Here is a 19,894-nt window from a genome sequence, read left to right as displayed (position 1 = left end):
GTAATTTTATGACATAAAACAATTTACTAAAGAATTCATGTCTTAAATGAATAAATTACTTGCTTTTACACTACATTTGTACAGCACTTGAAAATTTTCAAAATTACTTCCTTGATTCTTACAGTAAACCTGTTGCATAAATAGAGTAAATATTAGTAGTAGCCCCCATTCCAGGGAAAGGGAAATGGCCTCAAAGAAATTAAAGACCTTTTCAGGGATCTGTGGAATCAGTCTATGTTTTGTAATCAGAGTGTATACCATTTAGGATTTAAAGAGCATTAGGGTAGAGTCAGGGCTTCCCAGGTGGCTCCAATGATAAAGAATATGCCTGCCAGTGCAGCAGATTCAGGAGACGTGGGTTTAATTCTTGGGTTGGGAAGATTCCTCTGGAAGAAGGCATGGCAACCCACTCCAGTATTCTTGCCAGTGAATCCCATGGACAGAGGAGACTGGCTGGCTACAGTTCATAGGGTCGCAAAGAGTTGGACAAAACTGAAGTGACTTAGCATGCGGGCAGGAAGGATAGAGTTAACCTCACACTACTAAATTAAAAATTAAGAGGATGACGTCTGAAAATTAGAACTGTCACAACTCTAAGGTTATATAAGAAATATGTGATACAGAATAATAGATGATGGGCAACCCATTAGAAAAAGAGTAATGATAATAATATAACATCAGCAACAATTATTATGTACTAAATGCTTACACTATGAGCCAGGTGCTGTTTTAGGGGCCTGATGGGTATCCTCTCAAAAATCTTCACATCTCTATGGACTTAACCTTGTTTTAAAGACAGAGGCTTTAAGTAACTTGCTGAAGGTCACAAAACATCATCTTATTTACTTTCTAGGCCAGTATTACTTAAAATATATCCATTGTCCATGGCTTATTACATGGACCACCAACAGTTTCAGACTTAAAAATGATTTTGTTAAGGCATATTTAACTAACTGAAAATGTAAGTTTAACTACAATTTTCACAGAAATCTCTCTTTTTTTAAAAAAAAATTGGAGCATAATTGCTTTACAGTATTATGTTGGTTTCTGCCACACATCAACATGAATAAGCCACAGGTACCATTATGGTTTTCATAATCATGACATTCTTAAGGTCATACAAGCTCTTTGCTGCACCATTCTGGGAGTTTCCTATCAGCTACTATTCAGTTATCAAGGTGCATTTAATCCTTCTTATTTTATAACATTTATAGATTGTTTATCATTATTAAATTTGCCATTCTATTATCATTGCTATATTTTGATATAGAACCATTTTACCAAAAAAAAAAAATAATAATGGTTCTTTAGTGATTCACTAAAGCCTGATAGTAGAGATAAAAACAGTAATAAATACCAGAACTAAAAATAATATTACTGATTAAAAATACATGTTGCAAAGCTATGCTCTTTGTAGCAAAAATAATTACACTAAATAATACTACCAAGAAGTTTATACCCAAAAAAGGGCTAAAATTTATAAAACATATTATGACTAGAAACAAAGAAGAATGAGCTTCTGCAAAATTTCATTTTCAAATGACTGCAAAATGGCACATAACAATATAATAATACCCTATGGAAGGACAATTATTACTATATGTTTTGCTATAACTATAATTTGTTGTGTAGTTGGATAATCCATTAGAGAAGAATCTTATCTGGTCAACTGATACATATGCAAGGACAAAAGTGAGAGTAGCTTGTTTATTTATCACTAAAAGCCTGTGCATCATGGAAAAGACTTCAATGTTCTGGTTTAACTCATATTGTGAATCAGAACATGGGTGGGTTAGAACAAGACATGTTGAAATCAAAATGGATGACAGAGCACCAATTTTTTTATGCAGCAAAAAACAGGTTCATTTCAAATAAGAGGTCTTGCCTAAATTTTGATATTCAAAGTGCTTTATTCATAAAGAACAATTGGTATTAACATTTTATATTCTCATCTTGACATTGTCATTGTCCTTGTCATTACAGGAAATAATGAAAATGTTGAATAAAACTGAATCTTAACTATTAGCTTATAAATTTTTAGAAGGAAGTCTGTAGAACTGTGTAGAAAATATGCTTTTTTTAACACTGAATACAGAGAAGAGAGAAATAGTTATTGAATTGAGTGATGAGATCAAAATATTCTTCAGGACACTGATACTTCTTTAAAAAAAAAGACATTTCTTTGATTGCAAAAGCTTGCCTATTTGGCTTTCCTCTCCAAAAGAGTCAGTATTTTATATTGCCTGAGGTTACCATTTTAGTGTATAACATCAAAATTTTTAAAACTGAGGATAAGATACTAGTAGTAACTGAGGTGCAAACAGTTTAATCACTGAAATTCACAGTTTACTAACTTTTAATGACCTGTTTTATCAGAGGAAATATTCAGCCACACATTAAAATATATTAAAGTTAGTAGAGACTTTCAAGATTATACATTCCAAACATTTCATTTATAAGTGGAGAAACTGAAGTCCAGGAAAGGAAAATTCATCATCACAATAGAGAGTTAGTGCTACAGTTATAATTAGAGCCACAGTTTCCTAGCTCCTTATTCTAACACTGTCTCCAGTGTACCCACCTAAACTCATGTTCATAATCATAAATTGACTTATAAAGTTGGCACCCCCATGAAAGAGCCAACTTTAAAAATTATGACCAAGTGCACAGAATGGTAGTTTCAAATGCCTAATCACAAGGAGTATTAAACAAAAAATTCATGCTGTAGGAGAGTTGACAGTTCAATTTCAACACACAAGTGTCAAGTTCCCACCAAGCGCAAAAAAAAATCAGTGTTGTTAGCCATGTTTGAATGTTGAGATCAAAGACTTACACATAGTAATCTAGAACATGTGCTGGGCTGAGTCGCTCAGTCGTGTCCAGCTGTTTGCAACCCCATAGACTGTAGCCCACCAGGCTCTTCTGTCCATGGGATTCTCCAGGCAAAAATACTGATGTGGGTTGCCATGCCCTCCTCCAGGGGATCTTCCCAACCCAGGGATCGAACCCACATCTCCCACATTGCAGACAGATTCTTTACCAACTGAGCCACATTATGGGAATGTCATATGGATTTTGGAACACTGAGAAAAAAAGAGAGAGAGAACTGTTTCCTCAGTTCAGTTCAGCCGCTCAGTCATGTCCGACTCTTTGTAACCCCATGAACTGCATGCAGCACTCCACGCCTCCCTGTCCACTACCAACTTCCAGAGCCTGCCCAAACTCATGTTCATTGAGTCCGTGATGCCATTCAACCATCTCATCTACTGTCGTAGAATGCTTCTTAGGAGCATTCTTTTCTTATTCTAAATCCTAAATAAACTAGTCTCCCACATGTAACATGATAAATAAATTTTTATTGAATATCCTGTTGGGAAAATGAACTGATTGCATATTTATTTATTTATGAAGTGTTAAATCTAGTATACCAGAGGGGTCTCCTCTACAGATCTATAAATAAGTAAAAAGGCAGGCAGGTGATAGCTTAGCCAAAGGGCTGGGATATTTTACACCTTTAAAGCCAAAGCAGGAAAGACTCTTAACAACTTGACATGAACCATAACACAGAGTAGTCGATCTACTTAGGAATGATTCAGTGGTGGTGAGATATTTTTTGTTTTTACTCACTAGATCACTGGTTTACTATAAAAGGATATAACTCAGGAACAACCAAGTGGATAAGAGGCAGAGGGAAATGTATGGAGAAGGAGCACAGAACTTCTAAACCCTCTTCAAATGCCCTACTCCCCCAGCATCTCTCCTTGTTCACCAACCCAGGAGCCCTCCAGATCCCATTTTTTGGGGGTTTTATGGAGGTTTCATTATACTCATGATTGATTACCTCATTGACCATTGGTAAGTGACTCGACCTCTCGTCCCCCTCTCCTCTCTGGCAATCAGTGGGCAGGAATGATAGTTCCAACCATTCAATCAAGGTTTATTACCCTGCAACTAGCTCCCCTCCCCTCCTTAGGTGCTTTCCAAACTTCACCTCATTAACATAAATCCAGTTGTGGTGGAAGTGGTGGTGAATCTGACTAGAGTTTTGTTAGAAAGACTTTTCTGTAGTTTTCTTGTGGTAAAGCATTGATAACACAGATTACTTTGAGTTTTTTGAAATCAAGCCCACTTAAATTGTATTTATCATCATCACTATAATTTAAAGATGACTTAAAAGAATCTTCATGAAGACTTATAAATCTGAACAAAGTGAAATAAACTCATTTCTCCCTAGACTTTCTCTTGAGCACACCAAAAACCTCTAGACCAAAAACACAGGAAGACTCTGAAAGATGGCCTGAAGAGGTGTGCAGGCTAAGGACCTGGCCTTTGAACATAGTGATAAATTTCCTGGTTTTTCCTTTTGTCTCCTACGTACCCCTTGGAAGAAAAGCTATAACCAACCTAGACAGCATATTAAAAAGCAGAGACATTACTTTGCCAACAAAGGTCCGTCTAGTCAAAGCTATGGTTTTTCCAGTAGCCATGTTTGAGGTGAGTTAAACTATAAAGAAAGCTGAGCACCAAAGAATTGATGCTTTTGAATTGTGGTGTTGGAGAAGACTGTTGAGAGTACCATGGACTGCACGGAGAGCAAACCAGTCAATCCTAATGAAAATCAGTCCTGAATATTCAGTGGAAGGACTGAAGCTGAAGCTGAAACTCCAATACTTTCGGCCACCTGATGCAAAGAACTGACTCATTTGAAAAGACTCTGATGCTGGGAAAGGTCGAGGGCAGGAGGAGAAGGGGATGACAGAGGATGAGATGGTTGGATGGCATCACCAACTCAATGGACATGAGTTTGAGCAAACTCCAGGAGTAGGTGATGGACAGGGAAGCCTGGTGTGCTGCAGTCCATGGGTCGCAAAGAGTCAGACACGACTGAGCAACTGAACTGAACTGAACTGATGCATCCTAGATTGGACTGCAGAAGCCTGTAACTTGGACATACCAATGCGAGCAGACACAAAAAGTATCCCCCAAAGCATGTTCCTTTTAGTTAAAGGAACAGAATATTTACGACAATGGAAAAGGAACATCTGTGATGATACCCTCGGAACTCCAGCCAAATACCAGGGGAAAAATCTTGCAGACCCCTGACATTGGTCAGCTCCTAATGTAGGCAACCTGGACTTTCACTCCCCTCCTCCCCAAGAGTATCAGGCCCTGCTGCCGCCCGTCCCCCAATTAAAAAGTAAGAAAGTAATTTCAGAGGAGAGGGAGCCAGATAAAGGAATTTCTTAAATATTATTTAGGAACATTTAATATTCTTTAAATATTCTGAAACGTAATATTCTGGGCAGACCCCCTAGCAACTCATATGTGAAACTGAACAGACTTGACATTGGCAAAAGGTTTGATAACTGAACTACAGTGTGAACTATGGCCAGCTTTTCAGTTTAGCCTCTGGATAGCACACAAACAAAGCAAATTAGAGTAGCAGCTCCAAGGCTCTGTGAATGAAACTGGGTTTTCGGAGTATATTGTACTTGCTAAGAGAGGTGCACCCACTTTCAATTTCTAAGCATGGATGCTCTGATCAGTTGTCGCCCATTTACCCTAAAACTGTCCTTGGTCCTATGGAGGTGCAACTAAATCCTTTTCAGATGTTATCACAGCAATACTTGAGCCAGAAATCAGACGACTGATGCAGATCATACATATGGATGCAGTTACCGCTAAATATTCCATGTGTGTGTTTCCAAGTGTGTTTTGAGGCCATGGCACTGTTTTTTGGTTTTTTTCCTCTTTCCCTTTATCCTAAGTTATTTACAGGGAGTGTGCTGGTGACCCAGGTCTAAGAGTACATTAGCCAGAATTAAGAAGCAGGATAGAAAGCTGCACAGTTTTTCCAATGAAAAAAAACTTTAATGATACACCATCTGTGGATATAAGACAAATTTTCATTAATAAGATCATAGAGTCTTATTAACTCTGGATTGGAAAATATACTAAATCTTATCTATCCTATAGGCTCAAGGATGTATTGTACAAGGAATATAGTCAATATTTTCCAATAACCATAAATGAAAGTAACATTTATAAATGTGTAAACTATTTTAAAAATAGAAATACAATTAAATGGTGTGTGTTGAAAAAAAAATCTTATTTCAACATCATTTTAATGTATGAACCTTAAATGCAACCTCCCTATATATTTGAGCTGAGATCCCGTTTTTCATAACTTTTGTTACTTGGTCCTACTTGCTCAATTTGCTCAATTCCTAAGTGCCATAAAGATCCAGAACAGTTGTCTCAGATAATGATCTTTTCAAAGCCTCTTTTTTTGTTTAGTCTACTCATCCCTATTCCAACTGTTTCTCATAAAACAGTTCTGAGTCTTTTATTTATATCTTTTAGTCCTTCCTGCTCATGCCCTAGTTTGTCTTTACTTCTTAAAATTCCACCAAATTAAATATTAGCAAGTCCTTCTTCAAATTTTATTTTAAAATGATTGTCCAAAGATGAGGACTAGCATCAGGCACACTGAAAGTATCTCCTGTCTTTTGATCTTTCAAACTTCCATTCTACCACTTTGTATTCCATTACACTATCTCATCATTTTTCTTATCCATAGATAGATTGTTTGGCTCACTGCAGCAGTCCATAAAAGTATTCAACAATGGTTTGATCCCTGGGTTGGGAAGATCCCCTGGAGAAGGGAAAGGCTACCCACTCCAGCAATCTGGCCTGGAGAATTCCATGGACTGTATGGTCCATGCGGTTGCAAAGAGTCAGACATGACTGAGCAACTTTCACTTTCAGGCTGAGAGAGGTAGAAGAGTTCTATAAGCCATCTGGTCCAATTCTGCCCTTGTCCAAATAGAGACCTAAAGGCATTAGTGACAGCCCTGGGGACACAGCCTAAACCACCTGATTTCTGAACTCATACTTCCCTCTATTTTATCTGAGCTACTCTCCCATTTGCCTGTCATACAAGAAGCAGTCTTATTTCTGGTGTCTATGATGAAGAGATGTTTGTTGATTCCCAAACCTAGGCCATCTCCCAGGAGTACTCTAGATCAGGGTGGTGAAAAGGCTTAAAGCAGTTTAAAATTCCCAGGGTGTGTTGGTCTGTGGGAAGAGATTTTATCTGTTAATAGAAAACAGCAAAGGTTTGGAATGTGTTTGAACAGAGTCCATTTTTGACAAATACAAAGAAGGGACCACAATCTTGTGGAAATTGTAAAATCTGGGGGATGGAGAAGGAAATGGGGAGAGAGCAAAAGGGCTTTTCTCAAAGCAGCAAAAAACAATCTCAACATATCAATAAGAAGAACTTTTGTTTTAGTCTGATGCTGAAAGGAGGCCAGTAAGCTTACACTCAAATGTCTAGGGCATTGAACTTGAAGTTAGGAGCTCTAACTGAGCAGGTCAAATTTGTGTTTTGTGTGTAATCAAGTTTTCTCTACCTACTCTAAGTACTGTACTGTACTTATTGTTTTAATTTATCATAATGCCTAAGTCTTCTTTCACCTTTCATATTTCCTTACAAATTTCCTCTCTGCACAGCAGCTATGAGGCAAGGAAATAAGTTGACCCTTGAAAAATATGGAGGGATAGAGGCTCCAACCTCTGTGTGGTCTAAACCTGCTTATAAACTAATGAAAACCTACTTTACAGAGCTCCACTCAATGATCTGTGGTGACCTAAGTGGAAAGGAAATCCAAAATAGAGGGGATATATGTACACCTATAGTTGATTCACTTTTCTGGACAGTAGAAACTAACACAACATTTTAAAGCAACTACATTCCAATAATTTTTTTTTAAATCTGCATATAATTTACAGTTGGTCCTCTTTATCCATGGTTCTGAATCTGCAGAATCAACAACTGGTGATCATGCAATGCCATAGTATCCTCATAGTTCAAACCATGCTGTTCAAGGATCAGTTGTACTTCTGTGTCAGTGCTGACCTAAATGAACTCAAAATATTTTTTTCTTTTTTAAATTAACTTCTCACAAGAAGCCAGGGAAGTAGGTATCCCCATTTTCCAAATAAGGAACTCATATGTACACATGTGAACTTTTCCAGTGTCATATAATAAAAGGGAGGACTCTTTTCAATACAAGCCTCAGTTCAGTTCAGTTCAGTCACTCAGTCTTGTTTGACTCTTTGCGACCCCATGGACTGGAGCACGCCAGGTTTCCCTGTCCATCACTAACTCCCGGAGTTTACTCAAACTCATGTCCATTGAGTCGGTGATGCCATCCAACTATCTCATCCTCTGTCATCCCCTTCTCCTCCCGCCTTCAATCTTCCCCAGCATCAGAGTCTTTTCAAATGAGTCAGTTATTCTCATCAAGTGGCCAAAGTATTGGAGTTTCAGCATCAGCATCAGTCCGTCCAATGAATATAGGCCTGTTTCACGTCAAAACCAAAGTTGTGAGAAGTGAATGAGAACTTGAGTTTTGTCACAGAAAAACTTGGATTCAGATTCTGACTCTTTACTTACCAGCTGGGGGATCTTAGATATACCATTTAGCCATTTAATCAGTGATCTTATTACGAAAAGGAGAACATTTAGCTCCATCTAGGATTTCAAAGAAACCTGAAATGGAAAAATGGCATTTTCCCTTAACATTTGGTAAACATTGAGTACAGGTCATGTAAAATCTCCCCAAAGACATCCCTCCCTGTTCTGTTCCACACAGAAACTGAGTGGCCCTGTTACCCTGGGCCTTATCATGACAGAAATGCCTCAACCTAGTATGGGGCCTCTGGGTGAAGAACGACCAAGATCTGCTTCTGAATGATTGGTTTTACTACAGAGACATGGATTTCAGAGAATGCAACATGCATGTTTGTTTCATGTAAACTCCTTTCACATACGGGGCCCTCTCAGACTTTAACTTACTGTTCTTGCCTTCCTTTATTAATTTTTGCTATCATCACTCCATCTTTCTCCATCTATTTCTGCATTTCCCTCTCTATGGTATGAATGTTTGTGTTCCCCAACATTCCTATGTTGAAACCTAGTTCCCAAGGTATTACAAGGTGAGCATTTGGAGCTGATTAGGTCATGAAGAAATGAATTCATGCCTTCATAAAAGAGGTCCAGAAATTACCCTGCAAGGTGAGAGGTTATAGCAGAGTATGACTCTCACCAGACACTGAAACTGCAGGTACCATGTTTCCCAGTTTCCAGAACTCTAAGAATTAATAGATAATGTATTATCTAGTACATGCAGGTACCATGTACTCTCAGTTTCCAGAACTCTAAGAATTAATAGATAATGTATTATCTAGTACATGCAGGTACCATGTACTCCCAGTTTCCAGAACTCTAAGAATTAATAGATAATTAATAACTTGTTTATAAATCACCAGCATATGGTCTTCTGTTATACCAGCTCAAAAGGACTGAGATGCCCTCTGAGCTTCTCTCTCTCTCTCAATCTCACAATCATTCCTTTTTCTTCTGATCCCCTCTCATTTCTCCCACTTTCCAGTATCCTATAAGGTGGCATTTTGGGTTTGAGTCAAGCTGTTTTCTAAGAGCATATGTGATAAAAAACTAACCCCAAGAAAACTAAGAGTTGCAGTGGATTACTTTTAAATGAGTTTGAGTACTTTCCAAGTTGAATAAAAAATACATTAATTCTGGAGTTTGGAGTTCACGATTAAAAGGTGTTAGTTTGTATTGCTAAAGTAACCTATGCTGTCATATTTCAATAATAAGTAGAGAGAAGTTAGTCACTCTGGTCTTTCCTGCAACTTGAACTAGCCTAGCCATGAGGGAAGACCAGCTAAGGAATATAAGCCAAGTGATTTGCATCTTGGAGAAAGAGATTCTATTTCGATTGGAATTCCCCTCATAAAAGGTATTAAGCTAAAGCCAAACTTTTTCATAAATATGATTCATCAGTGGGCCCAGTGCCATCTAGCATATGTTGTCAAACACTTGATTTGTACTTGTCTAATCTTAACATCCAGATATCCTAAATATGGCTACAGGTTTAAGTCAGTGGTTCTCAAAATAGGGCGATTTTGACTCTGAGAGACATGTTGCAATGTACAGAGACATTTTTGGTTGTCACAGCTTAGAAGCAATATGAAGTGTGTTGCGACTGCTGTCTGGTAGGTAAAAGTCAGGGATGATGCCATCCTAAAATGCAAAGGACAACCTATCATGACAAAAATCAATCATCCCAAATATCAGTAAGCCAAGGCTGAGGAACTCAAACTTAAATACCTACTGATCCAAAAACCTGCAAACTTCATTGTGTGACTGAGACCTTGGTCATCCTATAGAAACAATGACTGTGAAAATCTCCTTCCCTAGTAGCATTTCTAAATGCCTTGGGCTACAATCAAATGGTGATTGTTGATCCTGGATTCAGCCTGAAAAATATTACTAAGAAATAATTTTTACTTCAGTGGGGAAATAATTTTTATGGCTTTCTGGATTAGTTTTTGATACTATAATTTGAGATCATTTTTGAAACCAGCCAAATCTGGCTTTAAGGTAATCCACTGTGTCTGGTGTCCTAATTATGTGTTGATTTCTTCATGCAAGCCTATTGATCTTGGCAAAGTGAAAACTAGAAATTTAGCATTCAAGCAGAAAGAATAAATCAAAACTGGCTCAATTAGCTTTACTGTGATTCAGGGTTTGTTAACAGTTCCTCTGTTTTGTTTCAGATTTATTTATTTTATCATGTCTTTTGCTTTTCTCCATTCCTTTTCCAGAGTTCCAATATAATTACACTGTAATCTTCAGCAGTGTCTCATTGCTTGCAGAAAAGCTGAATCTATTATTTGTAGATAATGAATTCCAGCAGAATCATTTTGATAGCCCTGAACTTCTGGAAAATCTGACATCTTGGATCTCCCTCTTTCTGGCTCTTATATCTTAATTTCCCTTCCAAAGAAGATTCTTTGCTCATTCCTTTTCATTAGGTTTATTGGAGAACAGTATTAATCCAGGATCCTGTTTCTGAGCTTTTCCCAGAAGTGGGCAGAACAGTAGTGCAAGGAATAACATTCATAGGTAGCTTTTATTTTCAAGGTATATCTCATTTGGGAAATAATGTAAGTGGCATGCTATGCATATGATATTAACCTTGGCAAGTTCAGGTATTCAGTGTGTGTCTCATAAATAGTGGTCATCAGCAATGTCACAGAGGTAGGAATCAGGGTTCTTAGATTCTAATCCTGGTTCTTCCATTAAATTTCTGGATACCTGTGGACAACTTGATTCTTTTCCAGAGTTTATTTTCTCTTCTCTAAAATGAAAGAGTGGGAGCACATATGTTCTATGAATGTGGCAGGAAGCAGTTGCAGAAAGATGCGGACCCAAGAGGAGAGGGAAATGAATATCTTTCCCAACATATACCCAACTCTTGCACAGATCGTATGGGTGAAAAGGACATAAAAAGAATTTCATAGAAGTAGATGCCTATGTCTATGTATCAAATTAAATAAGAGGCTCTCTGGGCTTCATTTTATTAGAACCAGAACCCTGACATTACCTGGACTGCTACTTGCTTCTCTCTTCCCTTGATTGATTTCCTCAACCTGCTCCTTGGCAGATGTAATTTCACTATGGAGATCAACAGGACAAGGAATGGGAAAGAAGAGAGAGAGATGTAGAAAGAAAGTAAAGCAGAGAGGGGTGTAGTTAAGTGAAATCGGCTTCTGATCATAGCCGGCAGCTCTCCTCAGTACTAAACCCCCCGAATCATACACACAGCACTGAAACATATCACACAGAAGGCTGACTCCAGCTCTTTTTTTTTAAATGTGTTTAGGACACTTGGCAAATGAAGGCCAGCCCTCATGGAAATTACATAGCTAGGAAGTCAGTCAGCAGGAAAGGAAGGATGAATAAAAGAACAGAAAAAGAATTATAGGAGAAAAGCTGAATGGAAAAAAAGACAGGAGAAATTATCTTTTTCCTAATGAGAAATGCAAAATTTTCCACCAGACGACTGTGACTCTTGGCTAAGTGGCCTACCTCTCATGTAAATGAAAATGCAGGGTGGGTGGGGCAGTCCAGGAAGCTGGGCCTTGTGTCTGCTCCATCTCTGGAGGCACCAGGTCCACTGCAGGTCTCAGTGGCACCACTGACTTACCAGACTGCCCCTCTGGAGGTAACCATGCCCCTTCCGAGCACTGTGCATGCATCCTAAGTCATTTCAGTCTTGTCCAATTCTTTGCCCACCATTCTCCTCTGTCCATGGAATGGGTTGTCATTTCCTTCTCCAGAGGATCTTCCTGACCCAGGAATCAAACCAGCGTCTCTTACATCTCCTGCATTGGCAGGCAGGTTCTTTACCACTAGCGTCACCTGGGAAGCCCAGAACAGCAGTGGACATCTGAGCCAGCTCCACTTGCTGATCCTCCTAGATTCATTACGGAACCTTTGAGGCCATCAGCTACCAAGTAACAAGGACAGACTTTATGATTTCTGAGGGTCCTTCCGGTTGTAGTATTTTAATGCTTTTAATAATTATCACTCCTCATTCTTACAAGACCACATTTCTTAGGCAAAATATGTATTTTTCCCTCTCTCACCCTTACTTCACTGTCCCAAACCAACTATTTAACTTGAAGAGATAGAGAGTTGAACAAGATATTCCCTTGGAGTCCCTTCTAGTTCTCTAAGATCTTTACTCAAGTCCTTAGTACTACAAAAGAATCATTATTACACCAAATCAAAAGAATTTTCATTTTAGATGAATCCATCCACCTTTCAAAAATTTTTAAATTCCATTCACAAAGCAAGCTGACATTTTATCAAACATTCCCAAAAGAATTTCACACACCTATCCCTTTGGAGTTTATCACTGAGCAAATGATATTCATGACAGAATACATTTGAGTCTCAGAGATGGAATCTGTGAAGAGAGACAAGTCGTTTATTACTTCCTTTTATTCAAACCTATAAAGAAATCCCTTTATAGGTTTGAGATTTGGGAAAAGTTTTTACCAGACTAAAATAGGAGAAAACCTGTTAGCAATTGCTCCCTTCATTTAACTGAATTTTAAGCTACCATTTGCCAGTCACAATGAGTGATTGATAAAGAGCTGACTGGGCCTTCATAAAGTCAGCCTCGGAGCAGGAAACAATTGATATTCCATCTCCTTAGCTAAGGAGGACCTAAGAGCTGGCTAAACCAAAAAGTTCCCAGGTTTCTTTCCTAACTAGTGGGACAGAAAGATGATGACTAGTGGATTTTGATAAATCAAGCCTGGAAAAAAAAACTGTAATAAGAAGAAAGAAAAAAAGCCACATCCCTTGAGGAAATAACCACTAGGAAATTTCAAAACAACTATTTCCAGAAGACATAAATTCAACTCCCTATTTGAAATAATTTGTGGACAAAATGTATGTAGTCTACAGATGGGTTAAAAAGAGATTTTAATATGACACTTGGGAAAAGCTTTTATTCTGAACTAAAATAAGATATATCCAGCACATATCATGTGATCTAGGTTTCAAACTCATTTTTCTTAAGGCATTCATCTAGAAGGAGAAAGAAATGGATAAAGCAGAAAAAGAGTGAGGAAAATCTTTGAGCTTTGCTTTTTTTTTCTTTTTTAGAAAACACTAATAAAATAAATTATGGTCAAGAAAAAGGAATTTGGGGGAGATGACTGTAGGAGGGAGATAGAATTGCCTAACTTAATTGCATTTCCCCCCCACCCCCGCCTCTAATCTTAAGAAGAAAAACAAATGTCAAATGGCACACAGTTCCAGTTTAGAAACAAAACATGGAAGGACAAGCTTGTTTTAAGTAAAAATAAAAAAATAAAAATAAACAGCACTGGATATCTTTTTTTTTTTTTTCCCCTTTTACTAAATGGCTGGGAACACTGAAAGAAAAACAGATACTGTCAAAGTATTCCTGATTGTAAAGTACACAGATAAGGCAAAAAGAAAAGGATCTCTCTTACGTTTATTTAAATTCCACAAATGTACATAAAGCAGGCACAGCGTGTCAAGAATTTTCTGAAGCATAGTTTTAGAAAATAAGGATTAAATTAGAGAAAAGATGGAGAGGGAGGGAAAGGAAGTTTGCAACATTAGCCAGAACTTGCAAATGGAAAAGAGTGAAAAGTCAAGCAGTCTACAGTTCTGTAACTTTCTTCCCCAACTGACCAGCCACGAAATCTGATAACTAATACGAGAAGACTTCCTATCACCATGCAACAATCTTTCTCAACAATATTTTGTACACAAGCAACCAAGCTATCATTCACTCAAAAACATAAGCTGAGCATTTACTGCTACCACCCCCTGTTTTAGGTATTTGGTTGGGGTAGTGGGGATATAGATGCTAAGACTGAACTCAGACCTGCTGCTGCTGCTGCTGCTGCTAAGTTGCTTCAGTCGTGTCTGACTCTGTGCGACACCTGGCTCCCCCGTCCCTGGAGTTCTCCAGGCAAGAACATTGGAGTGGGTTGCCATTTCCTTCTCCAATGCATGAAAATGAAAAGTGAAAGGGAAGTCACTCAGTCACGTCCGACTCTAGCAACTCCAAGGACTGCAGCCCACCAGGCTCCTCTGTCCATGGGATTTTCCAGGCAAGAGTACTGGAGTGGGATGCCATTGCCTTCTCCGTAACTCAGACCTAATGAACCTAAATCTCCAATTTTAAATTATATTTTTAATGCCCAGGTGATTCACAATAATTATCTATCTACTGATCTTCCAGATATGGAAACTCCTTCGTTAGGAGGTACAAAAGTGACTATGACCATTCTGTGATCTCCAGGAGCTCACATAAGTGATAACAAATACATGAATTTCTCCAAAATAATGTTAAAAATGAAACATGATATGAGAGGATCATATTCTTTACTGCAGATATTCAGAGGAGGGAGAAATAATGGACTGTTGGCGGCTGCCGATTGAAGAAAAGAGGATGTCACAGAAATAGGTACATTTGTGCTTCCCACATGTTACTAGTGGTAAAGAACCCACCTGCCAATTCAGGAGATCTAAGAGATGCAGATTGGATTCCTGGGTCAGGAAGATCCCCTGGAGGAGGGCACGGCAACCCACTCTAGTATTCTTGCTTGGAGAATCCCATGGACAGAGGAGCCTTCAGGACTATAGTCTATAGAGTCACAAAGAGTTGGACACAACTGAAGCAACTTACAGAGAAGGCAATGGCACCCCACTCCAGTACTCTTGCCTGGAAAATCCCATGGATGGAGGAGCCTGGTGGGCTGCAGTCTACGGGGTCGCTAAGAGTCGGACACGACTGAGCGACTTCACTTTCACTTTTCACTTGCATGCACTGGAGAAGGAAATGGCAACCCACTCCAGTGTTCTTGCCTGGAGAATCCCAGGGATGGGGGAGCCTGGTGGGCTGCTGTCTATGGGGTCGCGCAGAGTCAGACACGACTGAAGTGACTTAGCAGCAGCAGCAGCAGCAGCAGAAGCAACTTAGCACATATGCTCATGCTTATATAGTTACCATTTGAACACACAGAGAAGGAGGTGGGAAAATCTACTACTCTTATTATAACTACTCTACCACCACTACAACTAAGTCTGCTACTATTATAATTAAACATACTATTATTATAACTAATAATAAGAGACACATTTCCAGTGTTTCTGGAAATAGACATAGGCCCTGTTCTGGGTGCCTTATGTAAATCCTCTCTTAAACCTAAACCAACCAGTTAGGTTCTATTATTTCTATTATCTACAAGATGGGGAAACTAAAGCTTAGAAAGTTTGTGTGAATTTTTCAGTCACAGAGCTGGAGATTGAAGAACTAAAGTTCAGTCTCAGATTGATCCCATTCCAGAGCCTCTACGCCTCTCAAAAAAGAATAAACAAACCCAGATGTGCAAAAGTGTCAGACACAAAAGATTAAGCATCCATTGCTCCCTCTGGCTGAAGGATGGCAGAGTGGGGGAGAAACTGAGCCGGTAAAATTAAAGGTCAGATAGGCTGCAGTAAACACTGTGGGCTCTATACAGTAGCAAAGGGAAACCTGTGGAGGATTCCAAGCAGAGACTATTCTGATCAAAGCTTTATCTTAGATTTTAGGCTGTGAATTATGAGTTACATGATACAATCTGAAATAATAGAATTTGAAAGTCTAAAGAGTCTTGCCCTGCCTTTAAACAAAAAAGCGTGCTTGGGATCTAAGTAGAACTACCACCTCACCTCAGAGGAATTACCAGCATGCCAAGACTTAAGGAAGATTCTACAGAACAGCCCTGAAGATAAATACAACGAATGTCTGTTACCCCACAGCACAAGGACTGACTCATTCCTGGAGCTGTCCAAATCTGGCAAATGGATAGCCCGGGGACTCAGCATTCTGTGGGATCCGAGGTTATCCCAGGGGGCAGTGGGTGTGCACAGGCATGATCAGTTGTTGGCAGAGCCCAGACCTCTGACTCCCAGTCCTATACTCAATTCATCAAGGCAAATCACACGTGACACTGGGTAAGCCCCCTTTCCTATCTGGATTCTCCTTTCCTCATTATGATGAGAGAAATTGATATCAACAGGCCCTAGATTTCACAATTCTCAATCTCTCCCTTCCAATACTCTAGCATAGAGAATCCGCTTCCATTAGTTGCTCACTAACTGGAATTTGGGGGAGCAACAGCATCTCTGGAGAGCTCCCAGAGTTTGCAAACCCCTAGCTGAGAACAAATACATTTCCTTATCTCTAGAAAGTCTACTAGCTCTAACTGTATCACAGGATTCACGATCTCAAATCTTAGTTACAAAGTCCTCACTGAATTCCATCTGGCCCAGGATTATCCTTTTCAAGTACAGAGCGCATCACTGATGTCCAAAGTAAGTCAGCAACACAAGGTACCGTGATCATATGCAGGCATACTCAGGGAATCCATCTGCCATCAGGGAATGAACACTTTAGAATTCAAACCTGTCAGAGCCCAACGGTACTCTGTTATTTTCAGAATTTTGGTTTGTGCTCAGAAGATTGTGTGTGTATGTGTTTATGAGTCAAATTTCCAAGAAGCCAAGCAAAGGCTAAAAGTGTGGATTTCTTGTGTGGAGGGAACACCTTATTTGATGTTCATAGTCTTGATGACTCCAATTCACCAAAAGTGAATTTCCAAAGGGGTCAGAAGACCTCCTTAAGAGATCATCGATTCTGTAGACCCAAGAAACTGTGCCTATTGGAGTAGAAATGAACAGGAAGATGCAAGATGTGTTCTGCTCTCAGAAACATTGGTGGTAAAACAGAAATTAGCACATGAACTCACATATTTTTTAAGGGACTTCAACTTCACTGGTTCATCAAACCACACCAGGTAGTTTACCCACAGAACTACCCATGAGCAACTAACTCCTGTAATCAATGTACTGCAAAAAACGGAGGCATGTTAAACCTATGGCTTCATCTTCTTTGACTTTCAACAGGAGATGGAAGCAGGAGCATGATAAATGTTAACATTAGCAGTGAAGTAAGGGTAATTACAGAACCAAAGACACTCACATTCTGAGAATTACCTCACGGTTATTTATTTTTATAGGAGTGAAAATAAATACACATTCCTTTCCCAGACCTGAAAAAGGAAAATGTACCCAAGATGTGTGACAGAACAATCAGAGGGACTGCCAACCTCACATCTGAGACTCCTGGGAAGACAGGGACCAATCTGGACCACCCACATTCTGCTCTGGGAACCAGCCGAGTGTACCTTCAGCTGTTGGGTACTCACAGGCCCCTATCTGCCTACTACTGACTGATTTCTCTAAGACTACCCAAAACTGTGATAATCATTTAAGAGAAAGCAGATTTATAATTAATACATGTCTCAGCAAATCCTTAAGGATGCACAAGCCAGTGGAAGACATATGCTGAAAAGAATTCCGGCTTTCTCCTTATTGCTTGCCCAAAATACTAAATCCAACACTTTAGCCAGGGCACTGTGAGTTAAGAGTGAGTTACGGTTATAATTTCCTGATCTCCACCAACAACTGCAAATCTGCAAAGACCTTGTGGGATGAGCTGCAAAAGACATCATATCTGCACCTTGTGTGTACTGTCACCATCCCAGAAATGCAGCCCAGTCCAGTGGCTGGCATGACCAACCAACCCCCAAAGCTGCCACTTCAACAGCTGGAGAAGAGACATTGACAAAGGGACAAAGAAAGACAAAAAGGGGGAGAAAGTATAAGTTCAGAGAAACATAGGTAAGAGAGAGTGGGAGAAACACAGGCTAAATTGTCTCTGCTGAAGCATCCACATGGATCTTCAAAATCGTGACTGTGGGGGAAATGTCAGTACACTGTTTACCTCCCGTCACTAACTTCAGGCAAGTTGAATACACATAAATAAAACCAGAAGGAAGGGGCATCTGATGGTGAACAACTCAGTGCAATGCTAACTTCCAGAAATAGAAGTGGTCTATCAAAGGACAAAGAGTCAGCACTTTGGGTATTTTAAGTGAGACTACCTCGCCCAGAGCCACCCCTTACACGCATAACTCCTCTTTAACCTTTGATCTTCCCTTTTTGGGTAGGTGCAGGGAGAAAAAGGAATGGGATTCAGAGCAAGTCTACCTTTAACTCAGCTGTTCTGGGAACACTCCGTGTTAAACGTCAAAGAAAAGGTGCACACTAGCCTGTATGAGGGATGAGGGAGCTGAGATGGAACGAGCTGAAGCTAGACCAAGAAACGAAGCGAGAGGAGATCTTACACTAGATCCGGTTCTGCCATCGTTCAGACATTAGTGCTGAATGGGTACATTTTATCAGTGCAGTCCTCTTTTTGAGAGAGAAGAGGATGCCTTAAGAGCTAATGGCTTGCCCAGATTCATCTAGTCTTGGTTACAGAGCTCAGCTCGGGCCACCAGATATCTAGATTCACATACAGACAGAACCGTTCAAGGAGACCCAGTCTGACCCGCTAAGGAGCCGCGCGACGGCCAGGAAGACTGGAGCCGCGGGAGGGCTCGAGACATCTCTGAGGCGCGGGAGGGCGTGAGGTGTGCGCTCTGGGTACCTTGATGTAGGCCCGCTGCAGGTAGTTGTAGGGCACTCTGCGCTGGAAGTCGCTGCGCACATCCTCGCTGGCGCGGTGGCGGGACGCGGGGCCCCCTAGGCGCTGGCTCTGGCAGCTGCGGTAGCAGCGCGCCCGCTCGAGCAGCGCGCGGAAGAAGGGCAGCTCGGCTCCCGGGCCAGCGCCGGGGGGCGCGAGCGGGCGGCGGGCGGCGCAGTGGCGGGCGCAGCGCGCGCGGATCTCCCGCAGGCGCCGGTGGCTGCGCAGAGCCGCTTCCAGGTCGCGCACAGCCAGCTCGTAGTCCCCGCTGTAGTAGGCGGCCACGCCGCTGGCGTAGAGCAGGTCGAAGGGCTGCAAAGGCCCGGGCTCGGGCTCCCGCTCTGGGTGCCGGCTGTCCGGGGGGCCGCACCACAGCGGCGGCGGCAGCAGTAGCCAGGGTAGCAGCAGCGGCAGCGGCGCCCAGATGCGCTCCCGCATCCTCCGTGGCGGACGGGCGCCAGCCGGCCACGCTCGCAATCGGCTCCTGGCACCTGGCGTCCGGGTCGCGTCTCCCGGCTCCTCTAGCGCGATGGCCGGCCCCGCCGCCAGCCGGCTGCCCTGCGAGCCTCAGGTGACCGGCGGCGCTCGGCGGACTGAGAGGCGGAGGCCGGCTCGGACGGCCGCTCTTAAAGGGACGCCCACAGCTCACACGCTCCTCCTGCTGCCCGAGCCTCCGCAAGCCGCTCGCCGGCGCTCAGCGCGCGCCCAGCAGGCTCGGGCCGCAGCCTCCTGGAGGCCAGAGGCAGACACCCTGGTGTCAGCCAGAGAGCCAGCGCCACTGGGGGCCAGCCAAGGAGGGGCCGGGGAGGCGCGCCTGATGTATGGGTTACCTTCGAGGTTGCAGAATGGACATGATGACTCCCTTTTCTTAGAGAGGAAGAAAAGCCAGATTA

At 41.1% G+C, this 19,894-nt stretch overlaps 1 protein-coding gene across 1 annotated transcript in view; it reads right to left on the bottom strand.

Moving 5' to 3' along the window:
* Positions 1-19,571, bottom strand: part of P3H2 (prolyl 3-hydroxylase 2) — a 177,736-nt gene extending 158,165 nt beyond the window's left edge. Inside the window, exon 1 of the mRNA XM_005897670.3 lies at positions 18,966-19,571. Within this exon, the coding sequence (XP_005897732.2) occupies positions 18,966-19,439 (474 nt within the window). The 5' untranslated portion in view covers positions 19,440-19,571. The remainder of the gene's footprint in view (positions 1-18,965) is intronic.
* Positions 19,572-19,894: the final 323 nt, after the last annotated feature.

Source organism: Bos mutus, chromosome 1, assembly GCF_027580195.1.
Source record: "Bos mutus isolate GX-2022 chromosome 1, NWIPB_WYAK_1.1, whole genome shotgun sequence".
Lineage (NCBI taxonomy): Eukaryota > Metazoa > Chordata > Mammalia > Artiodactyla > Bovidae > Bos > Bos mutus.
This window is presented reverse-complemented; position numbering and strand designations above follow the sequence as displayed.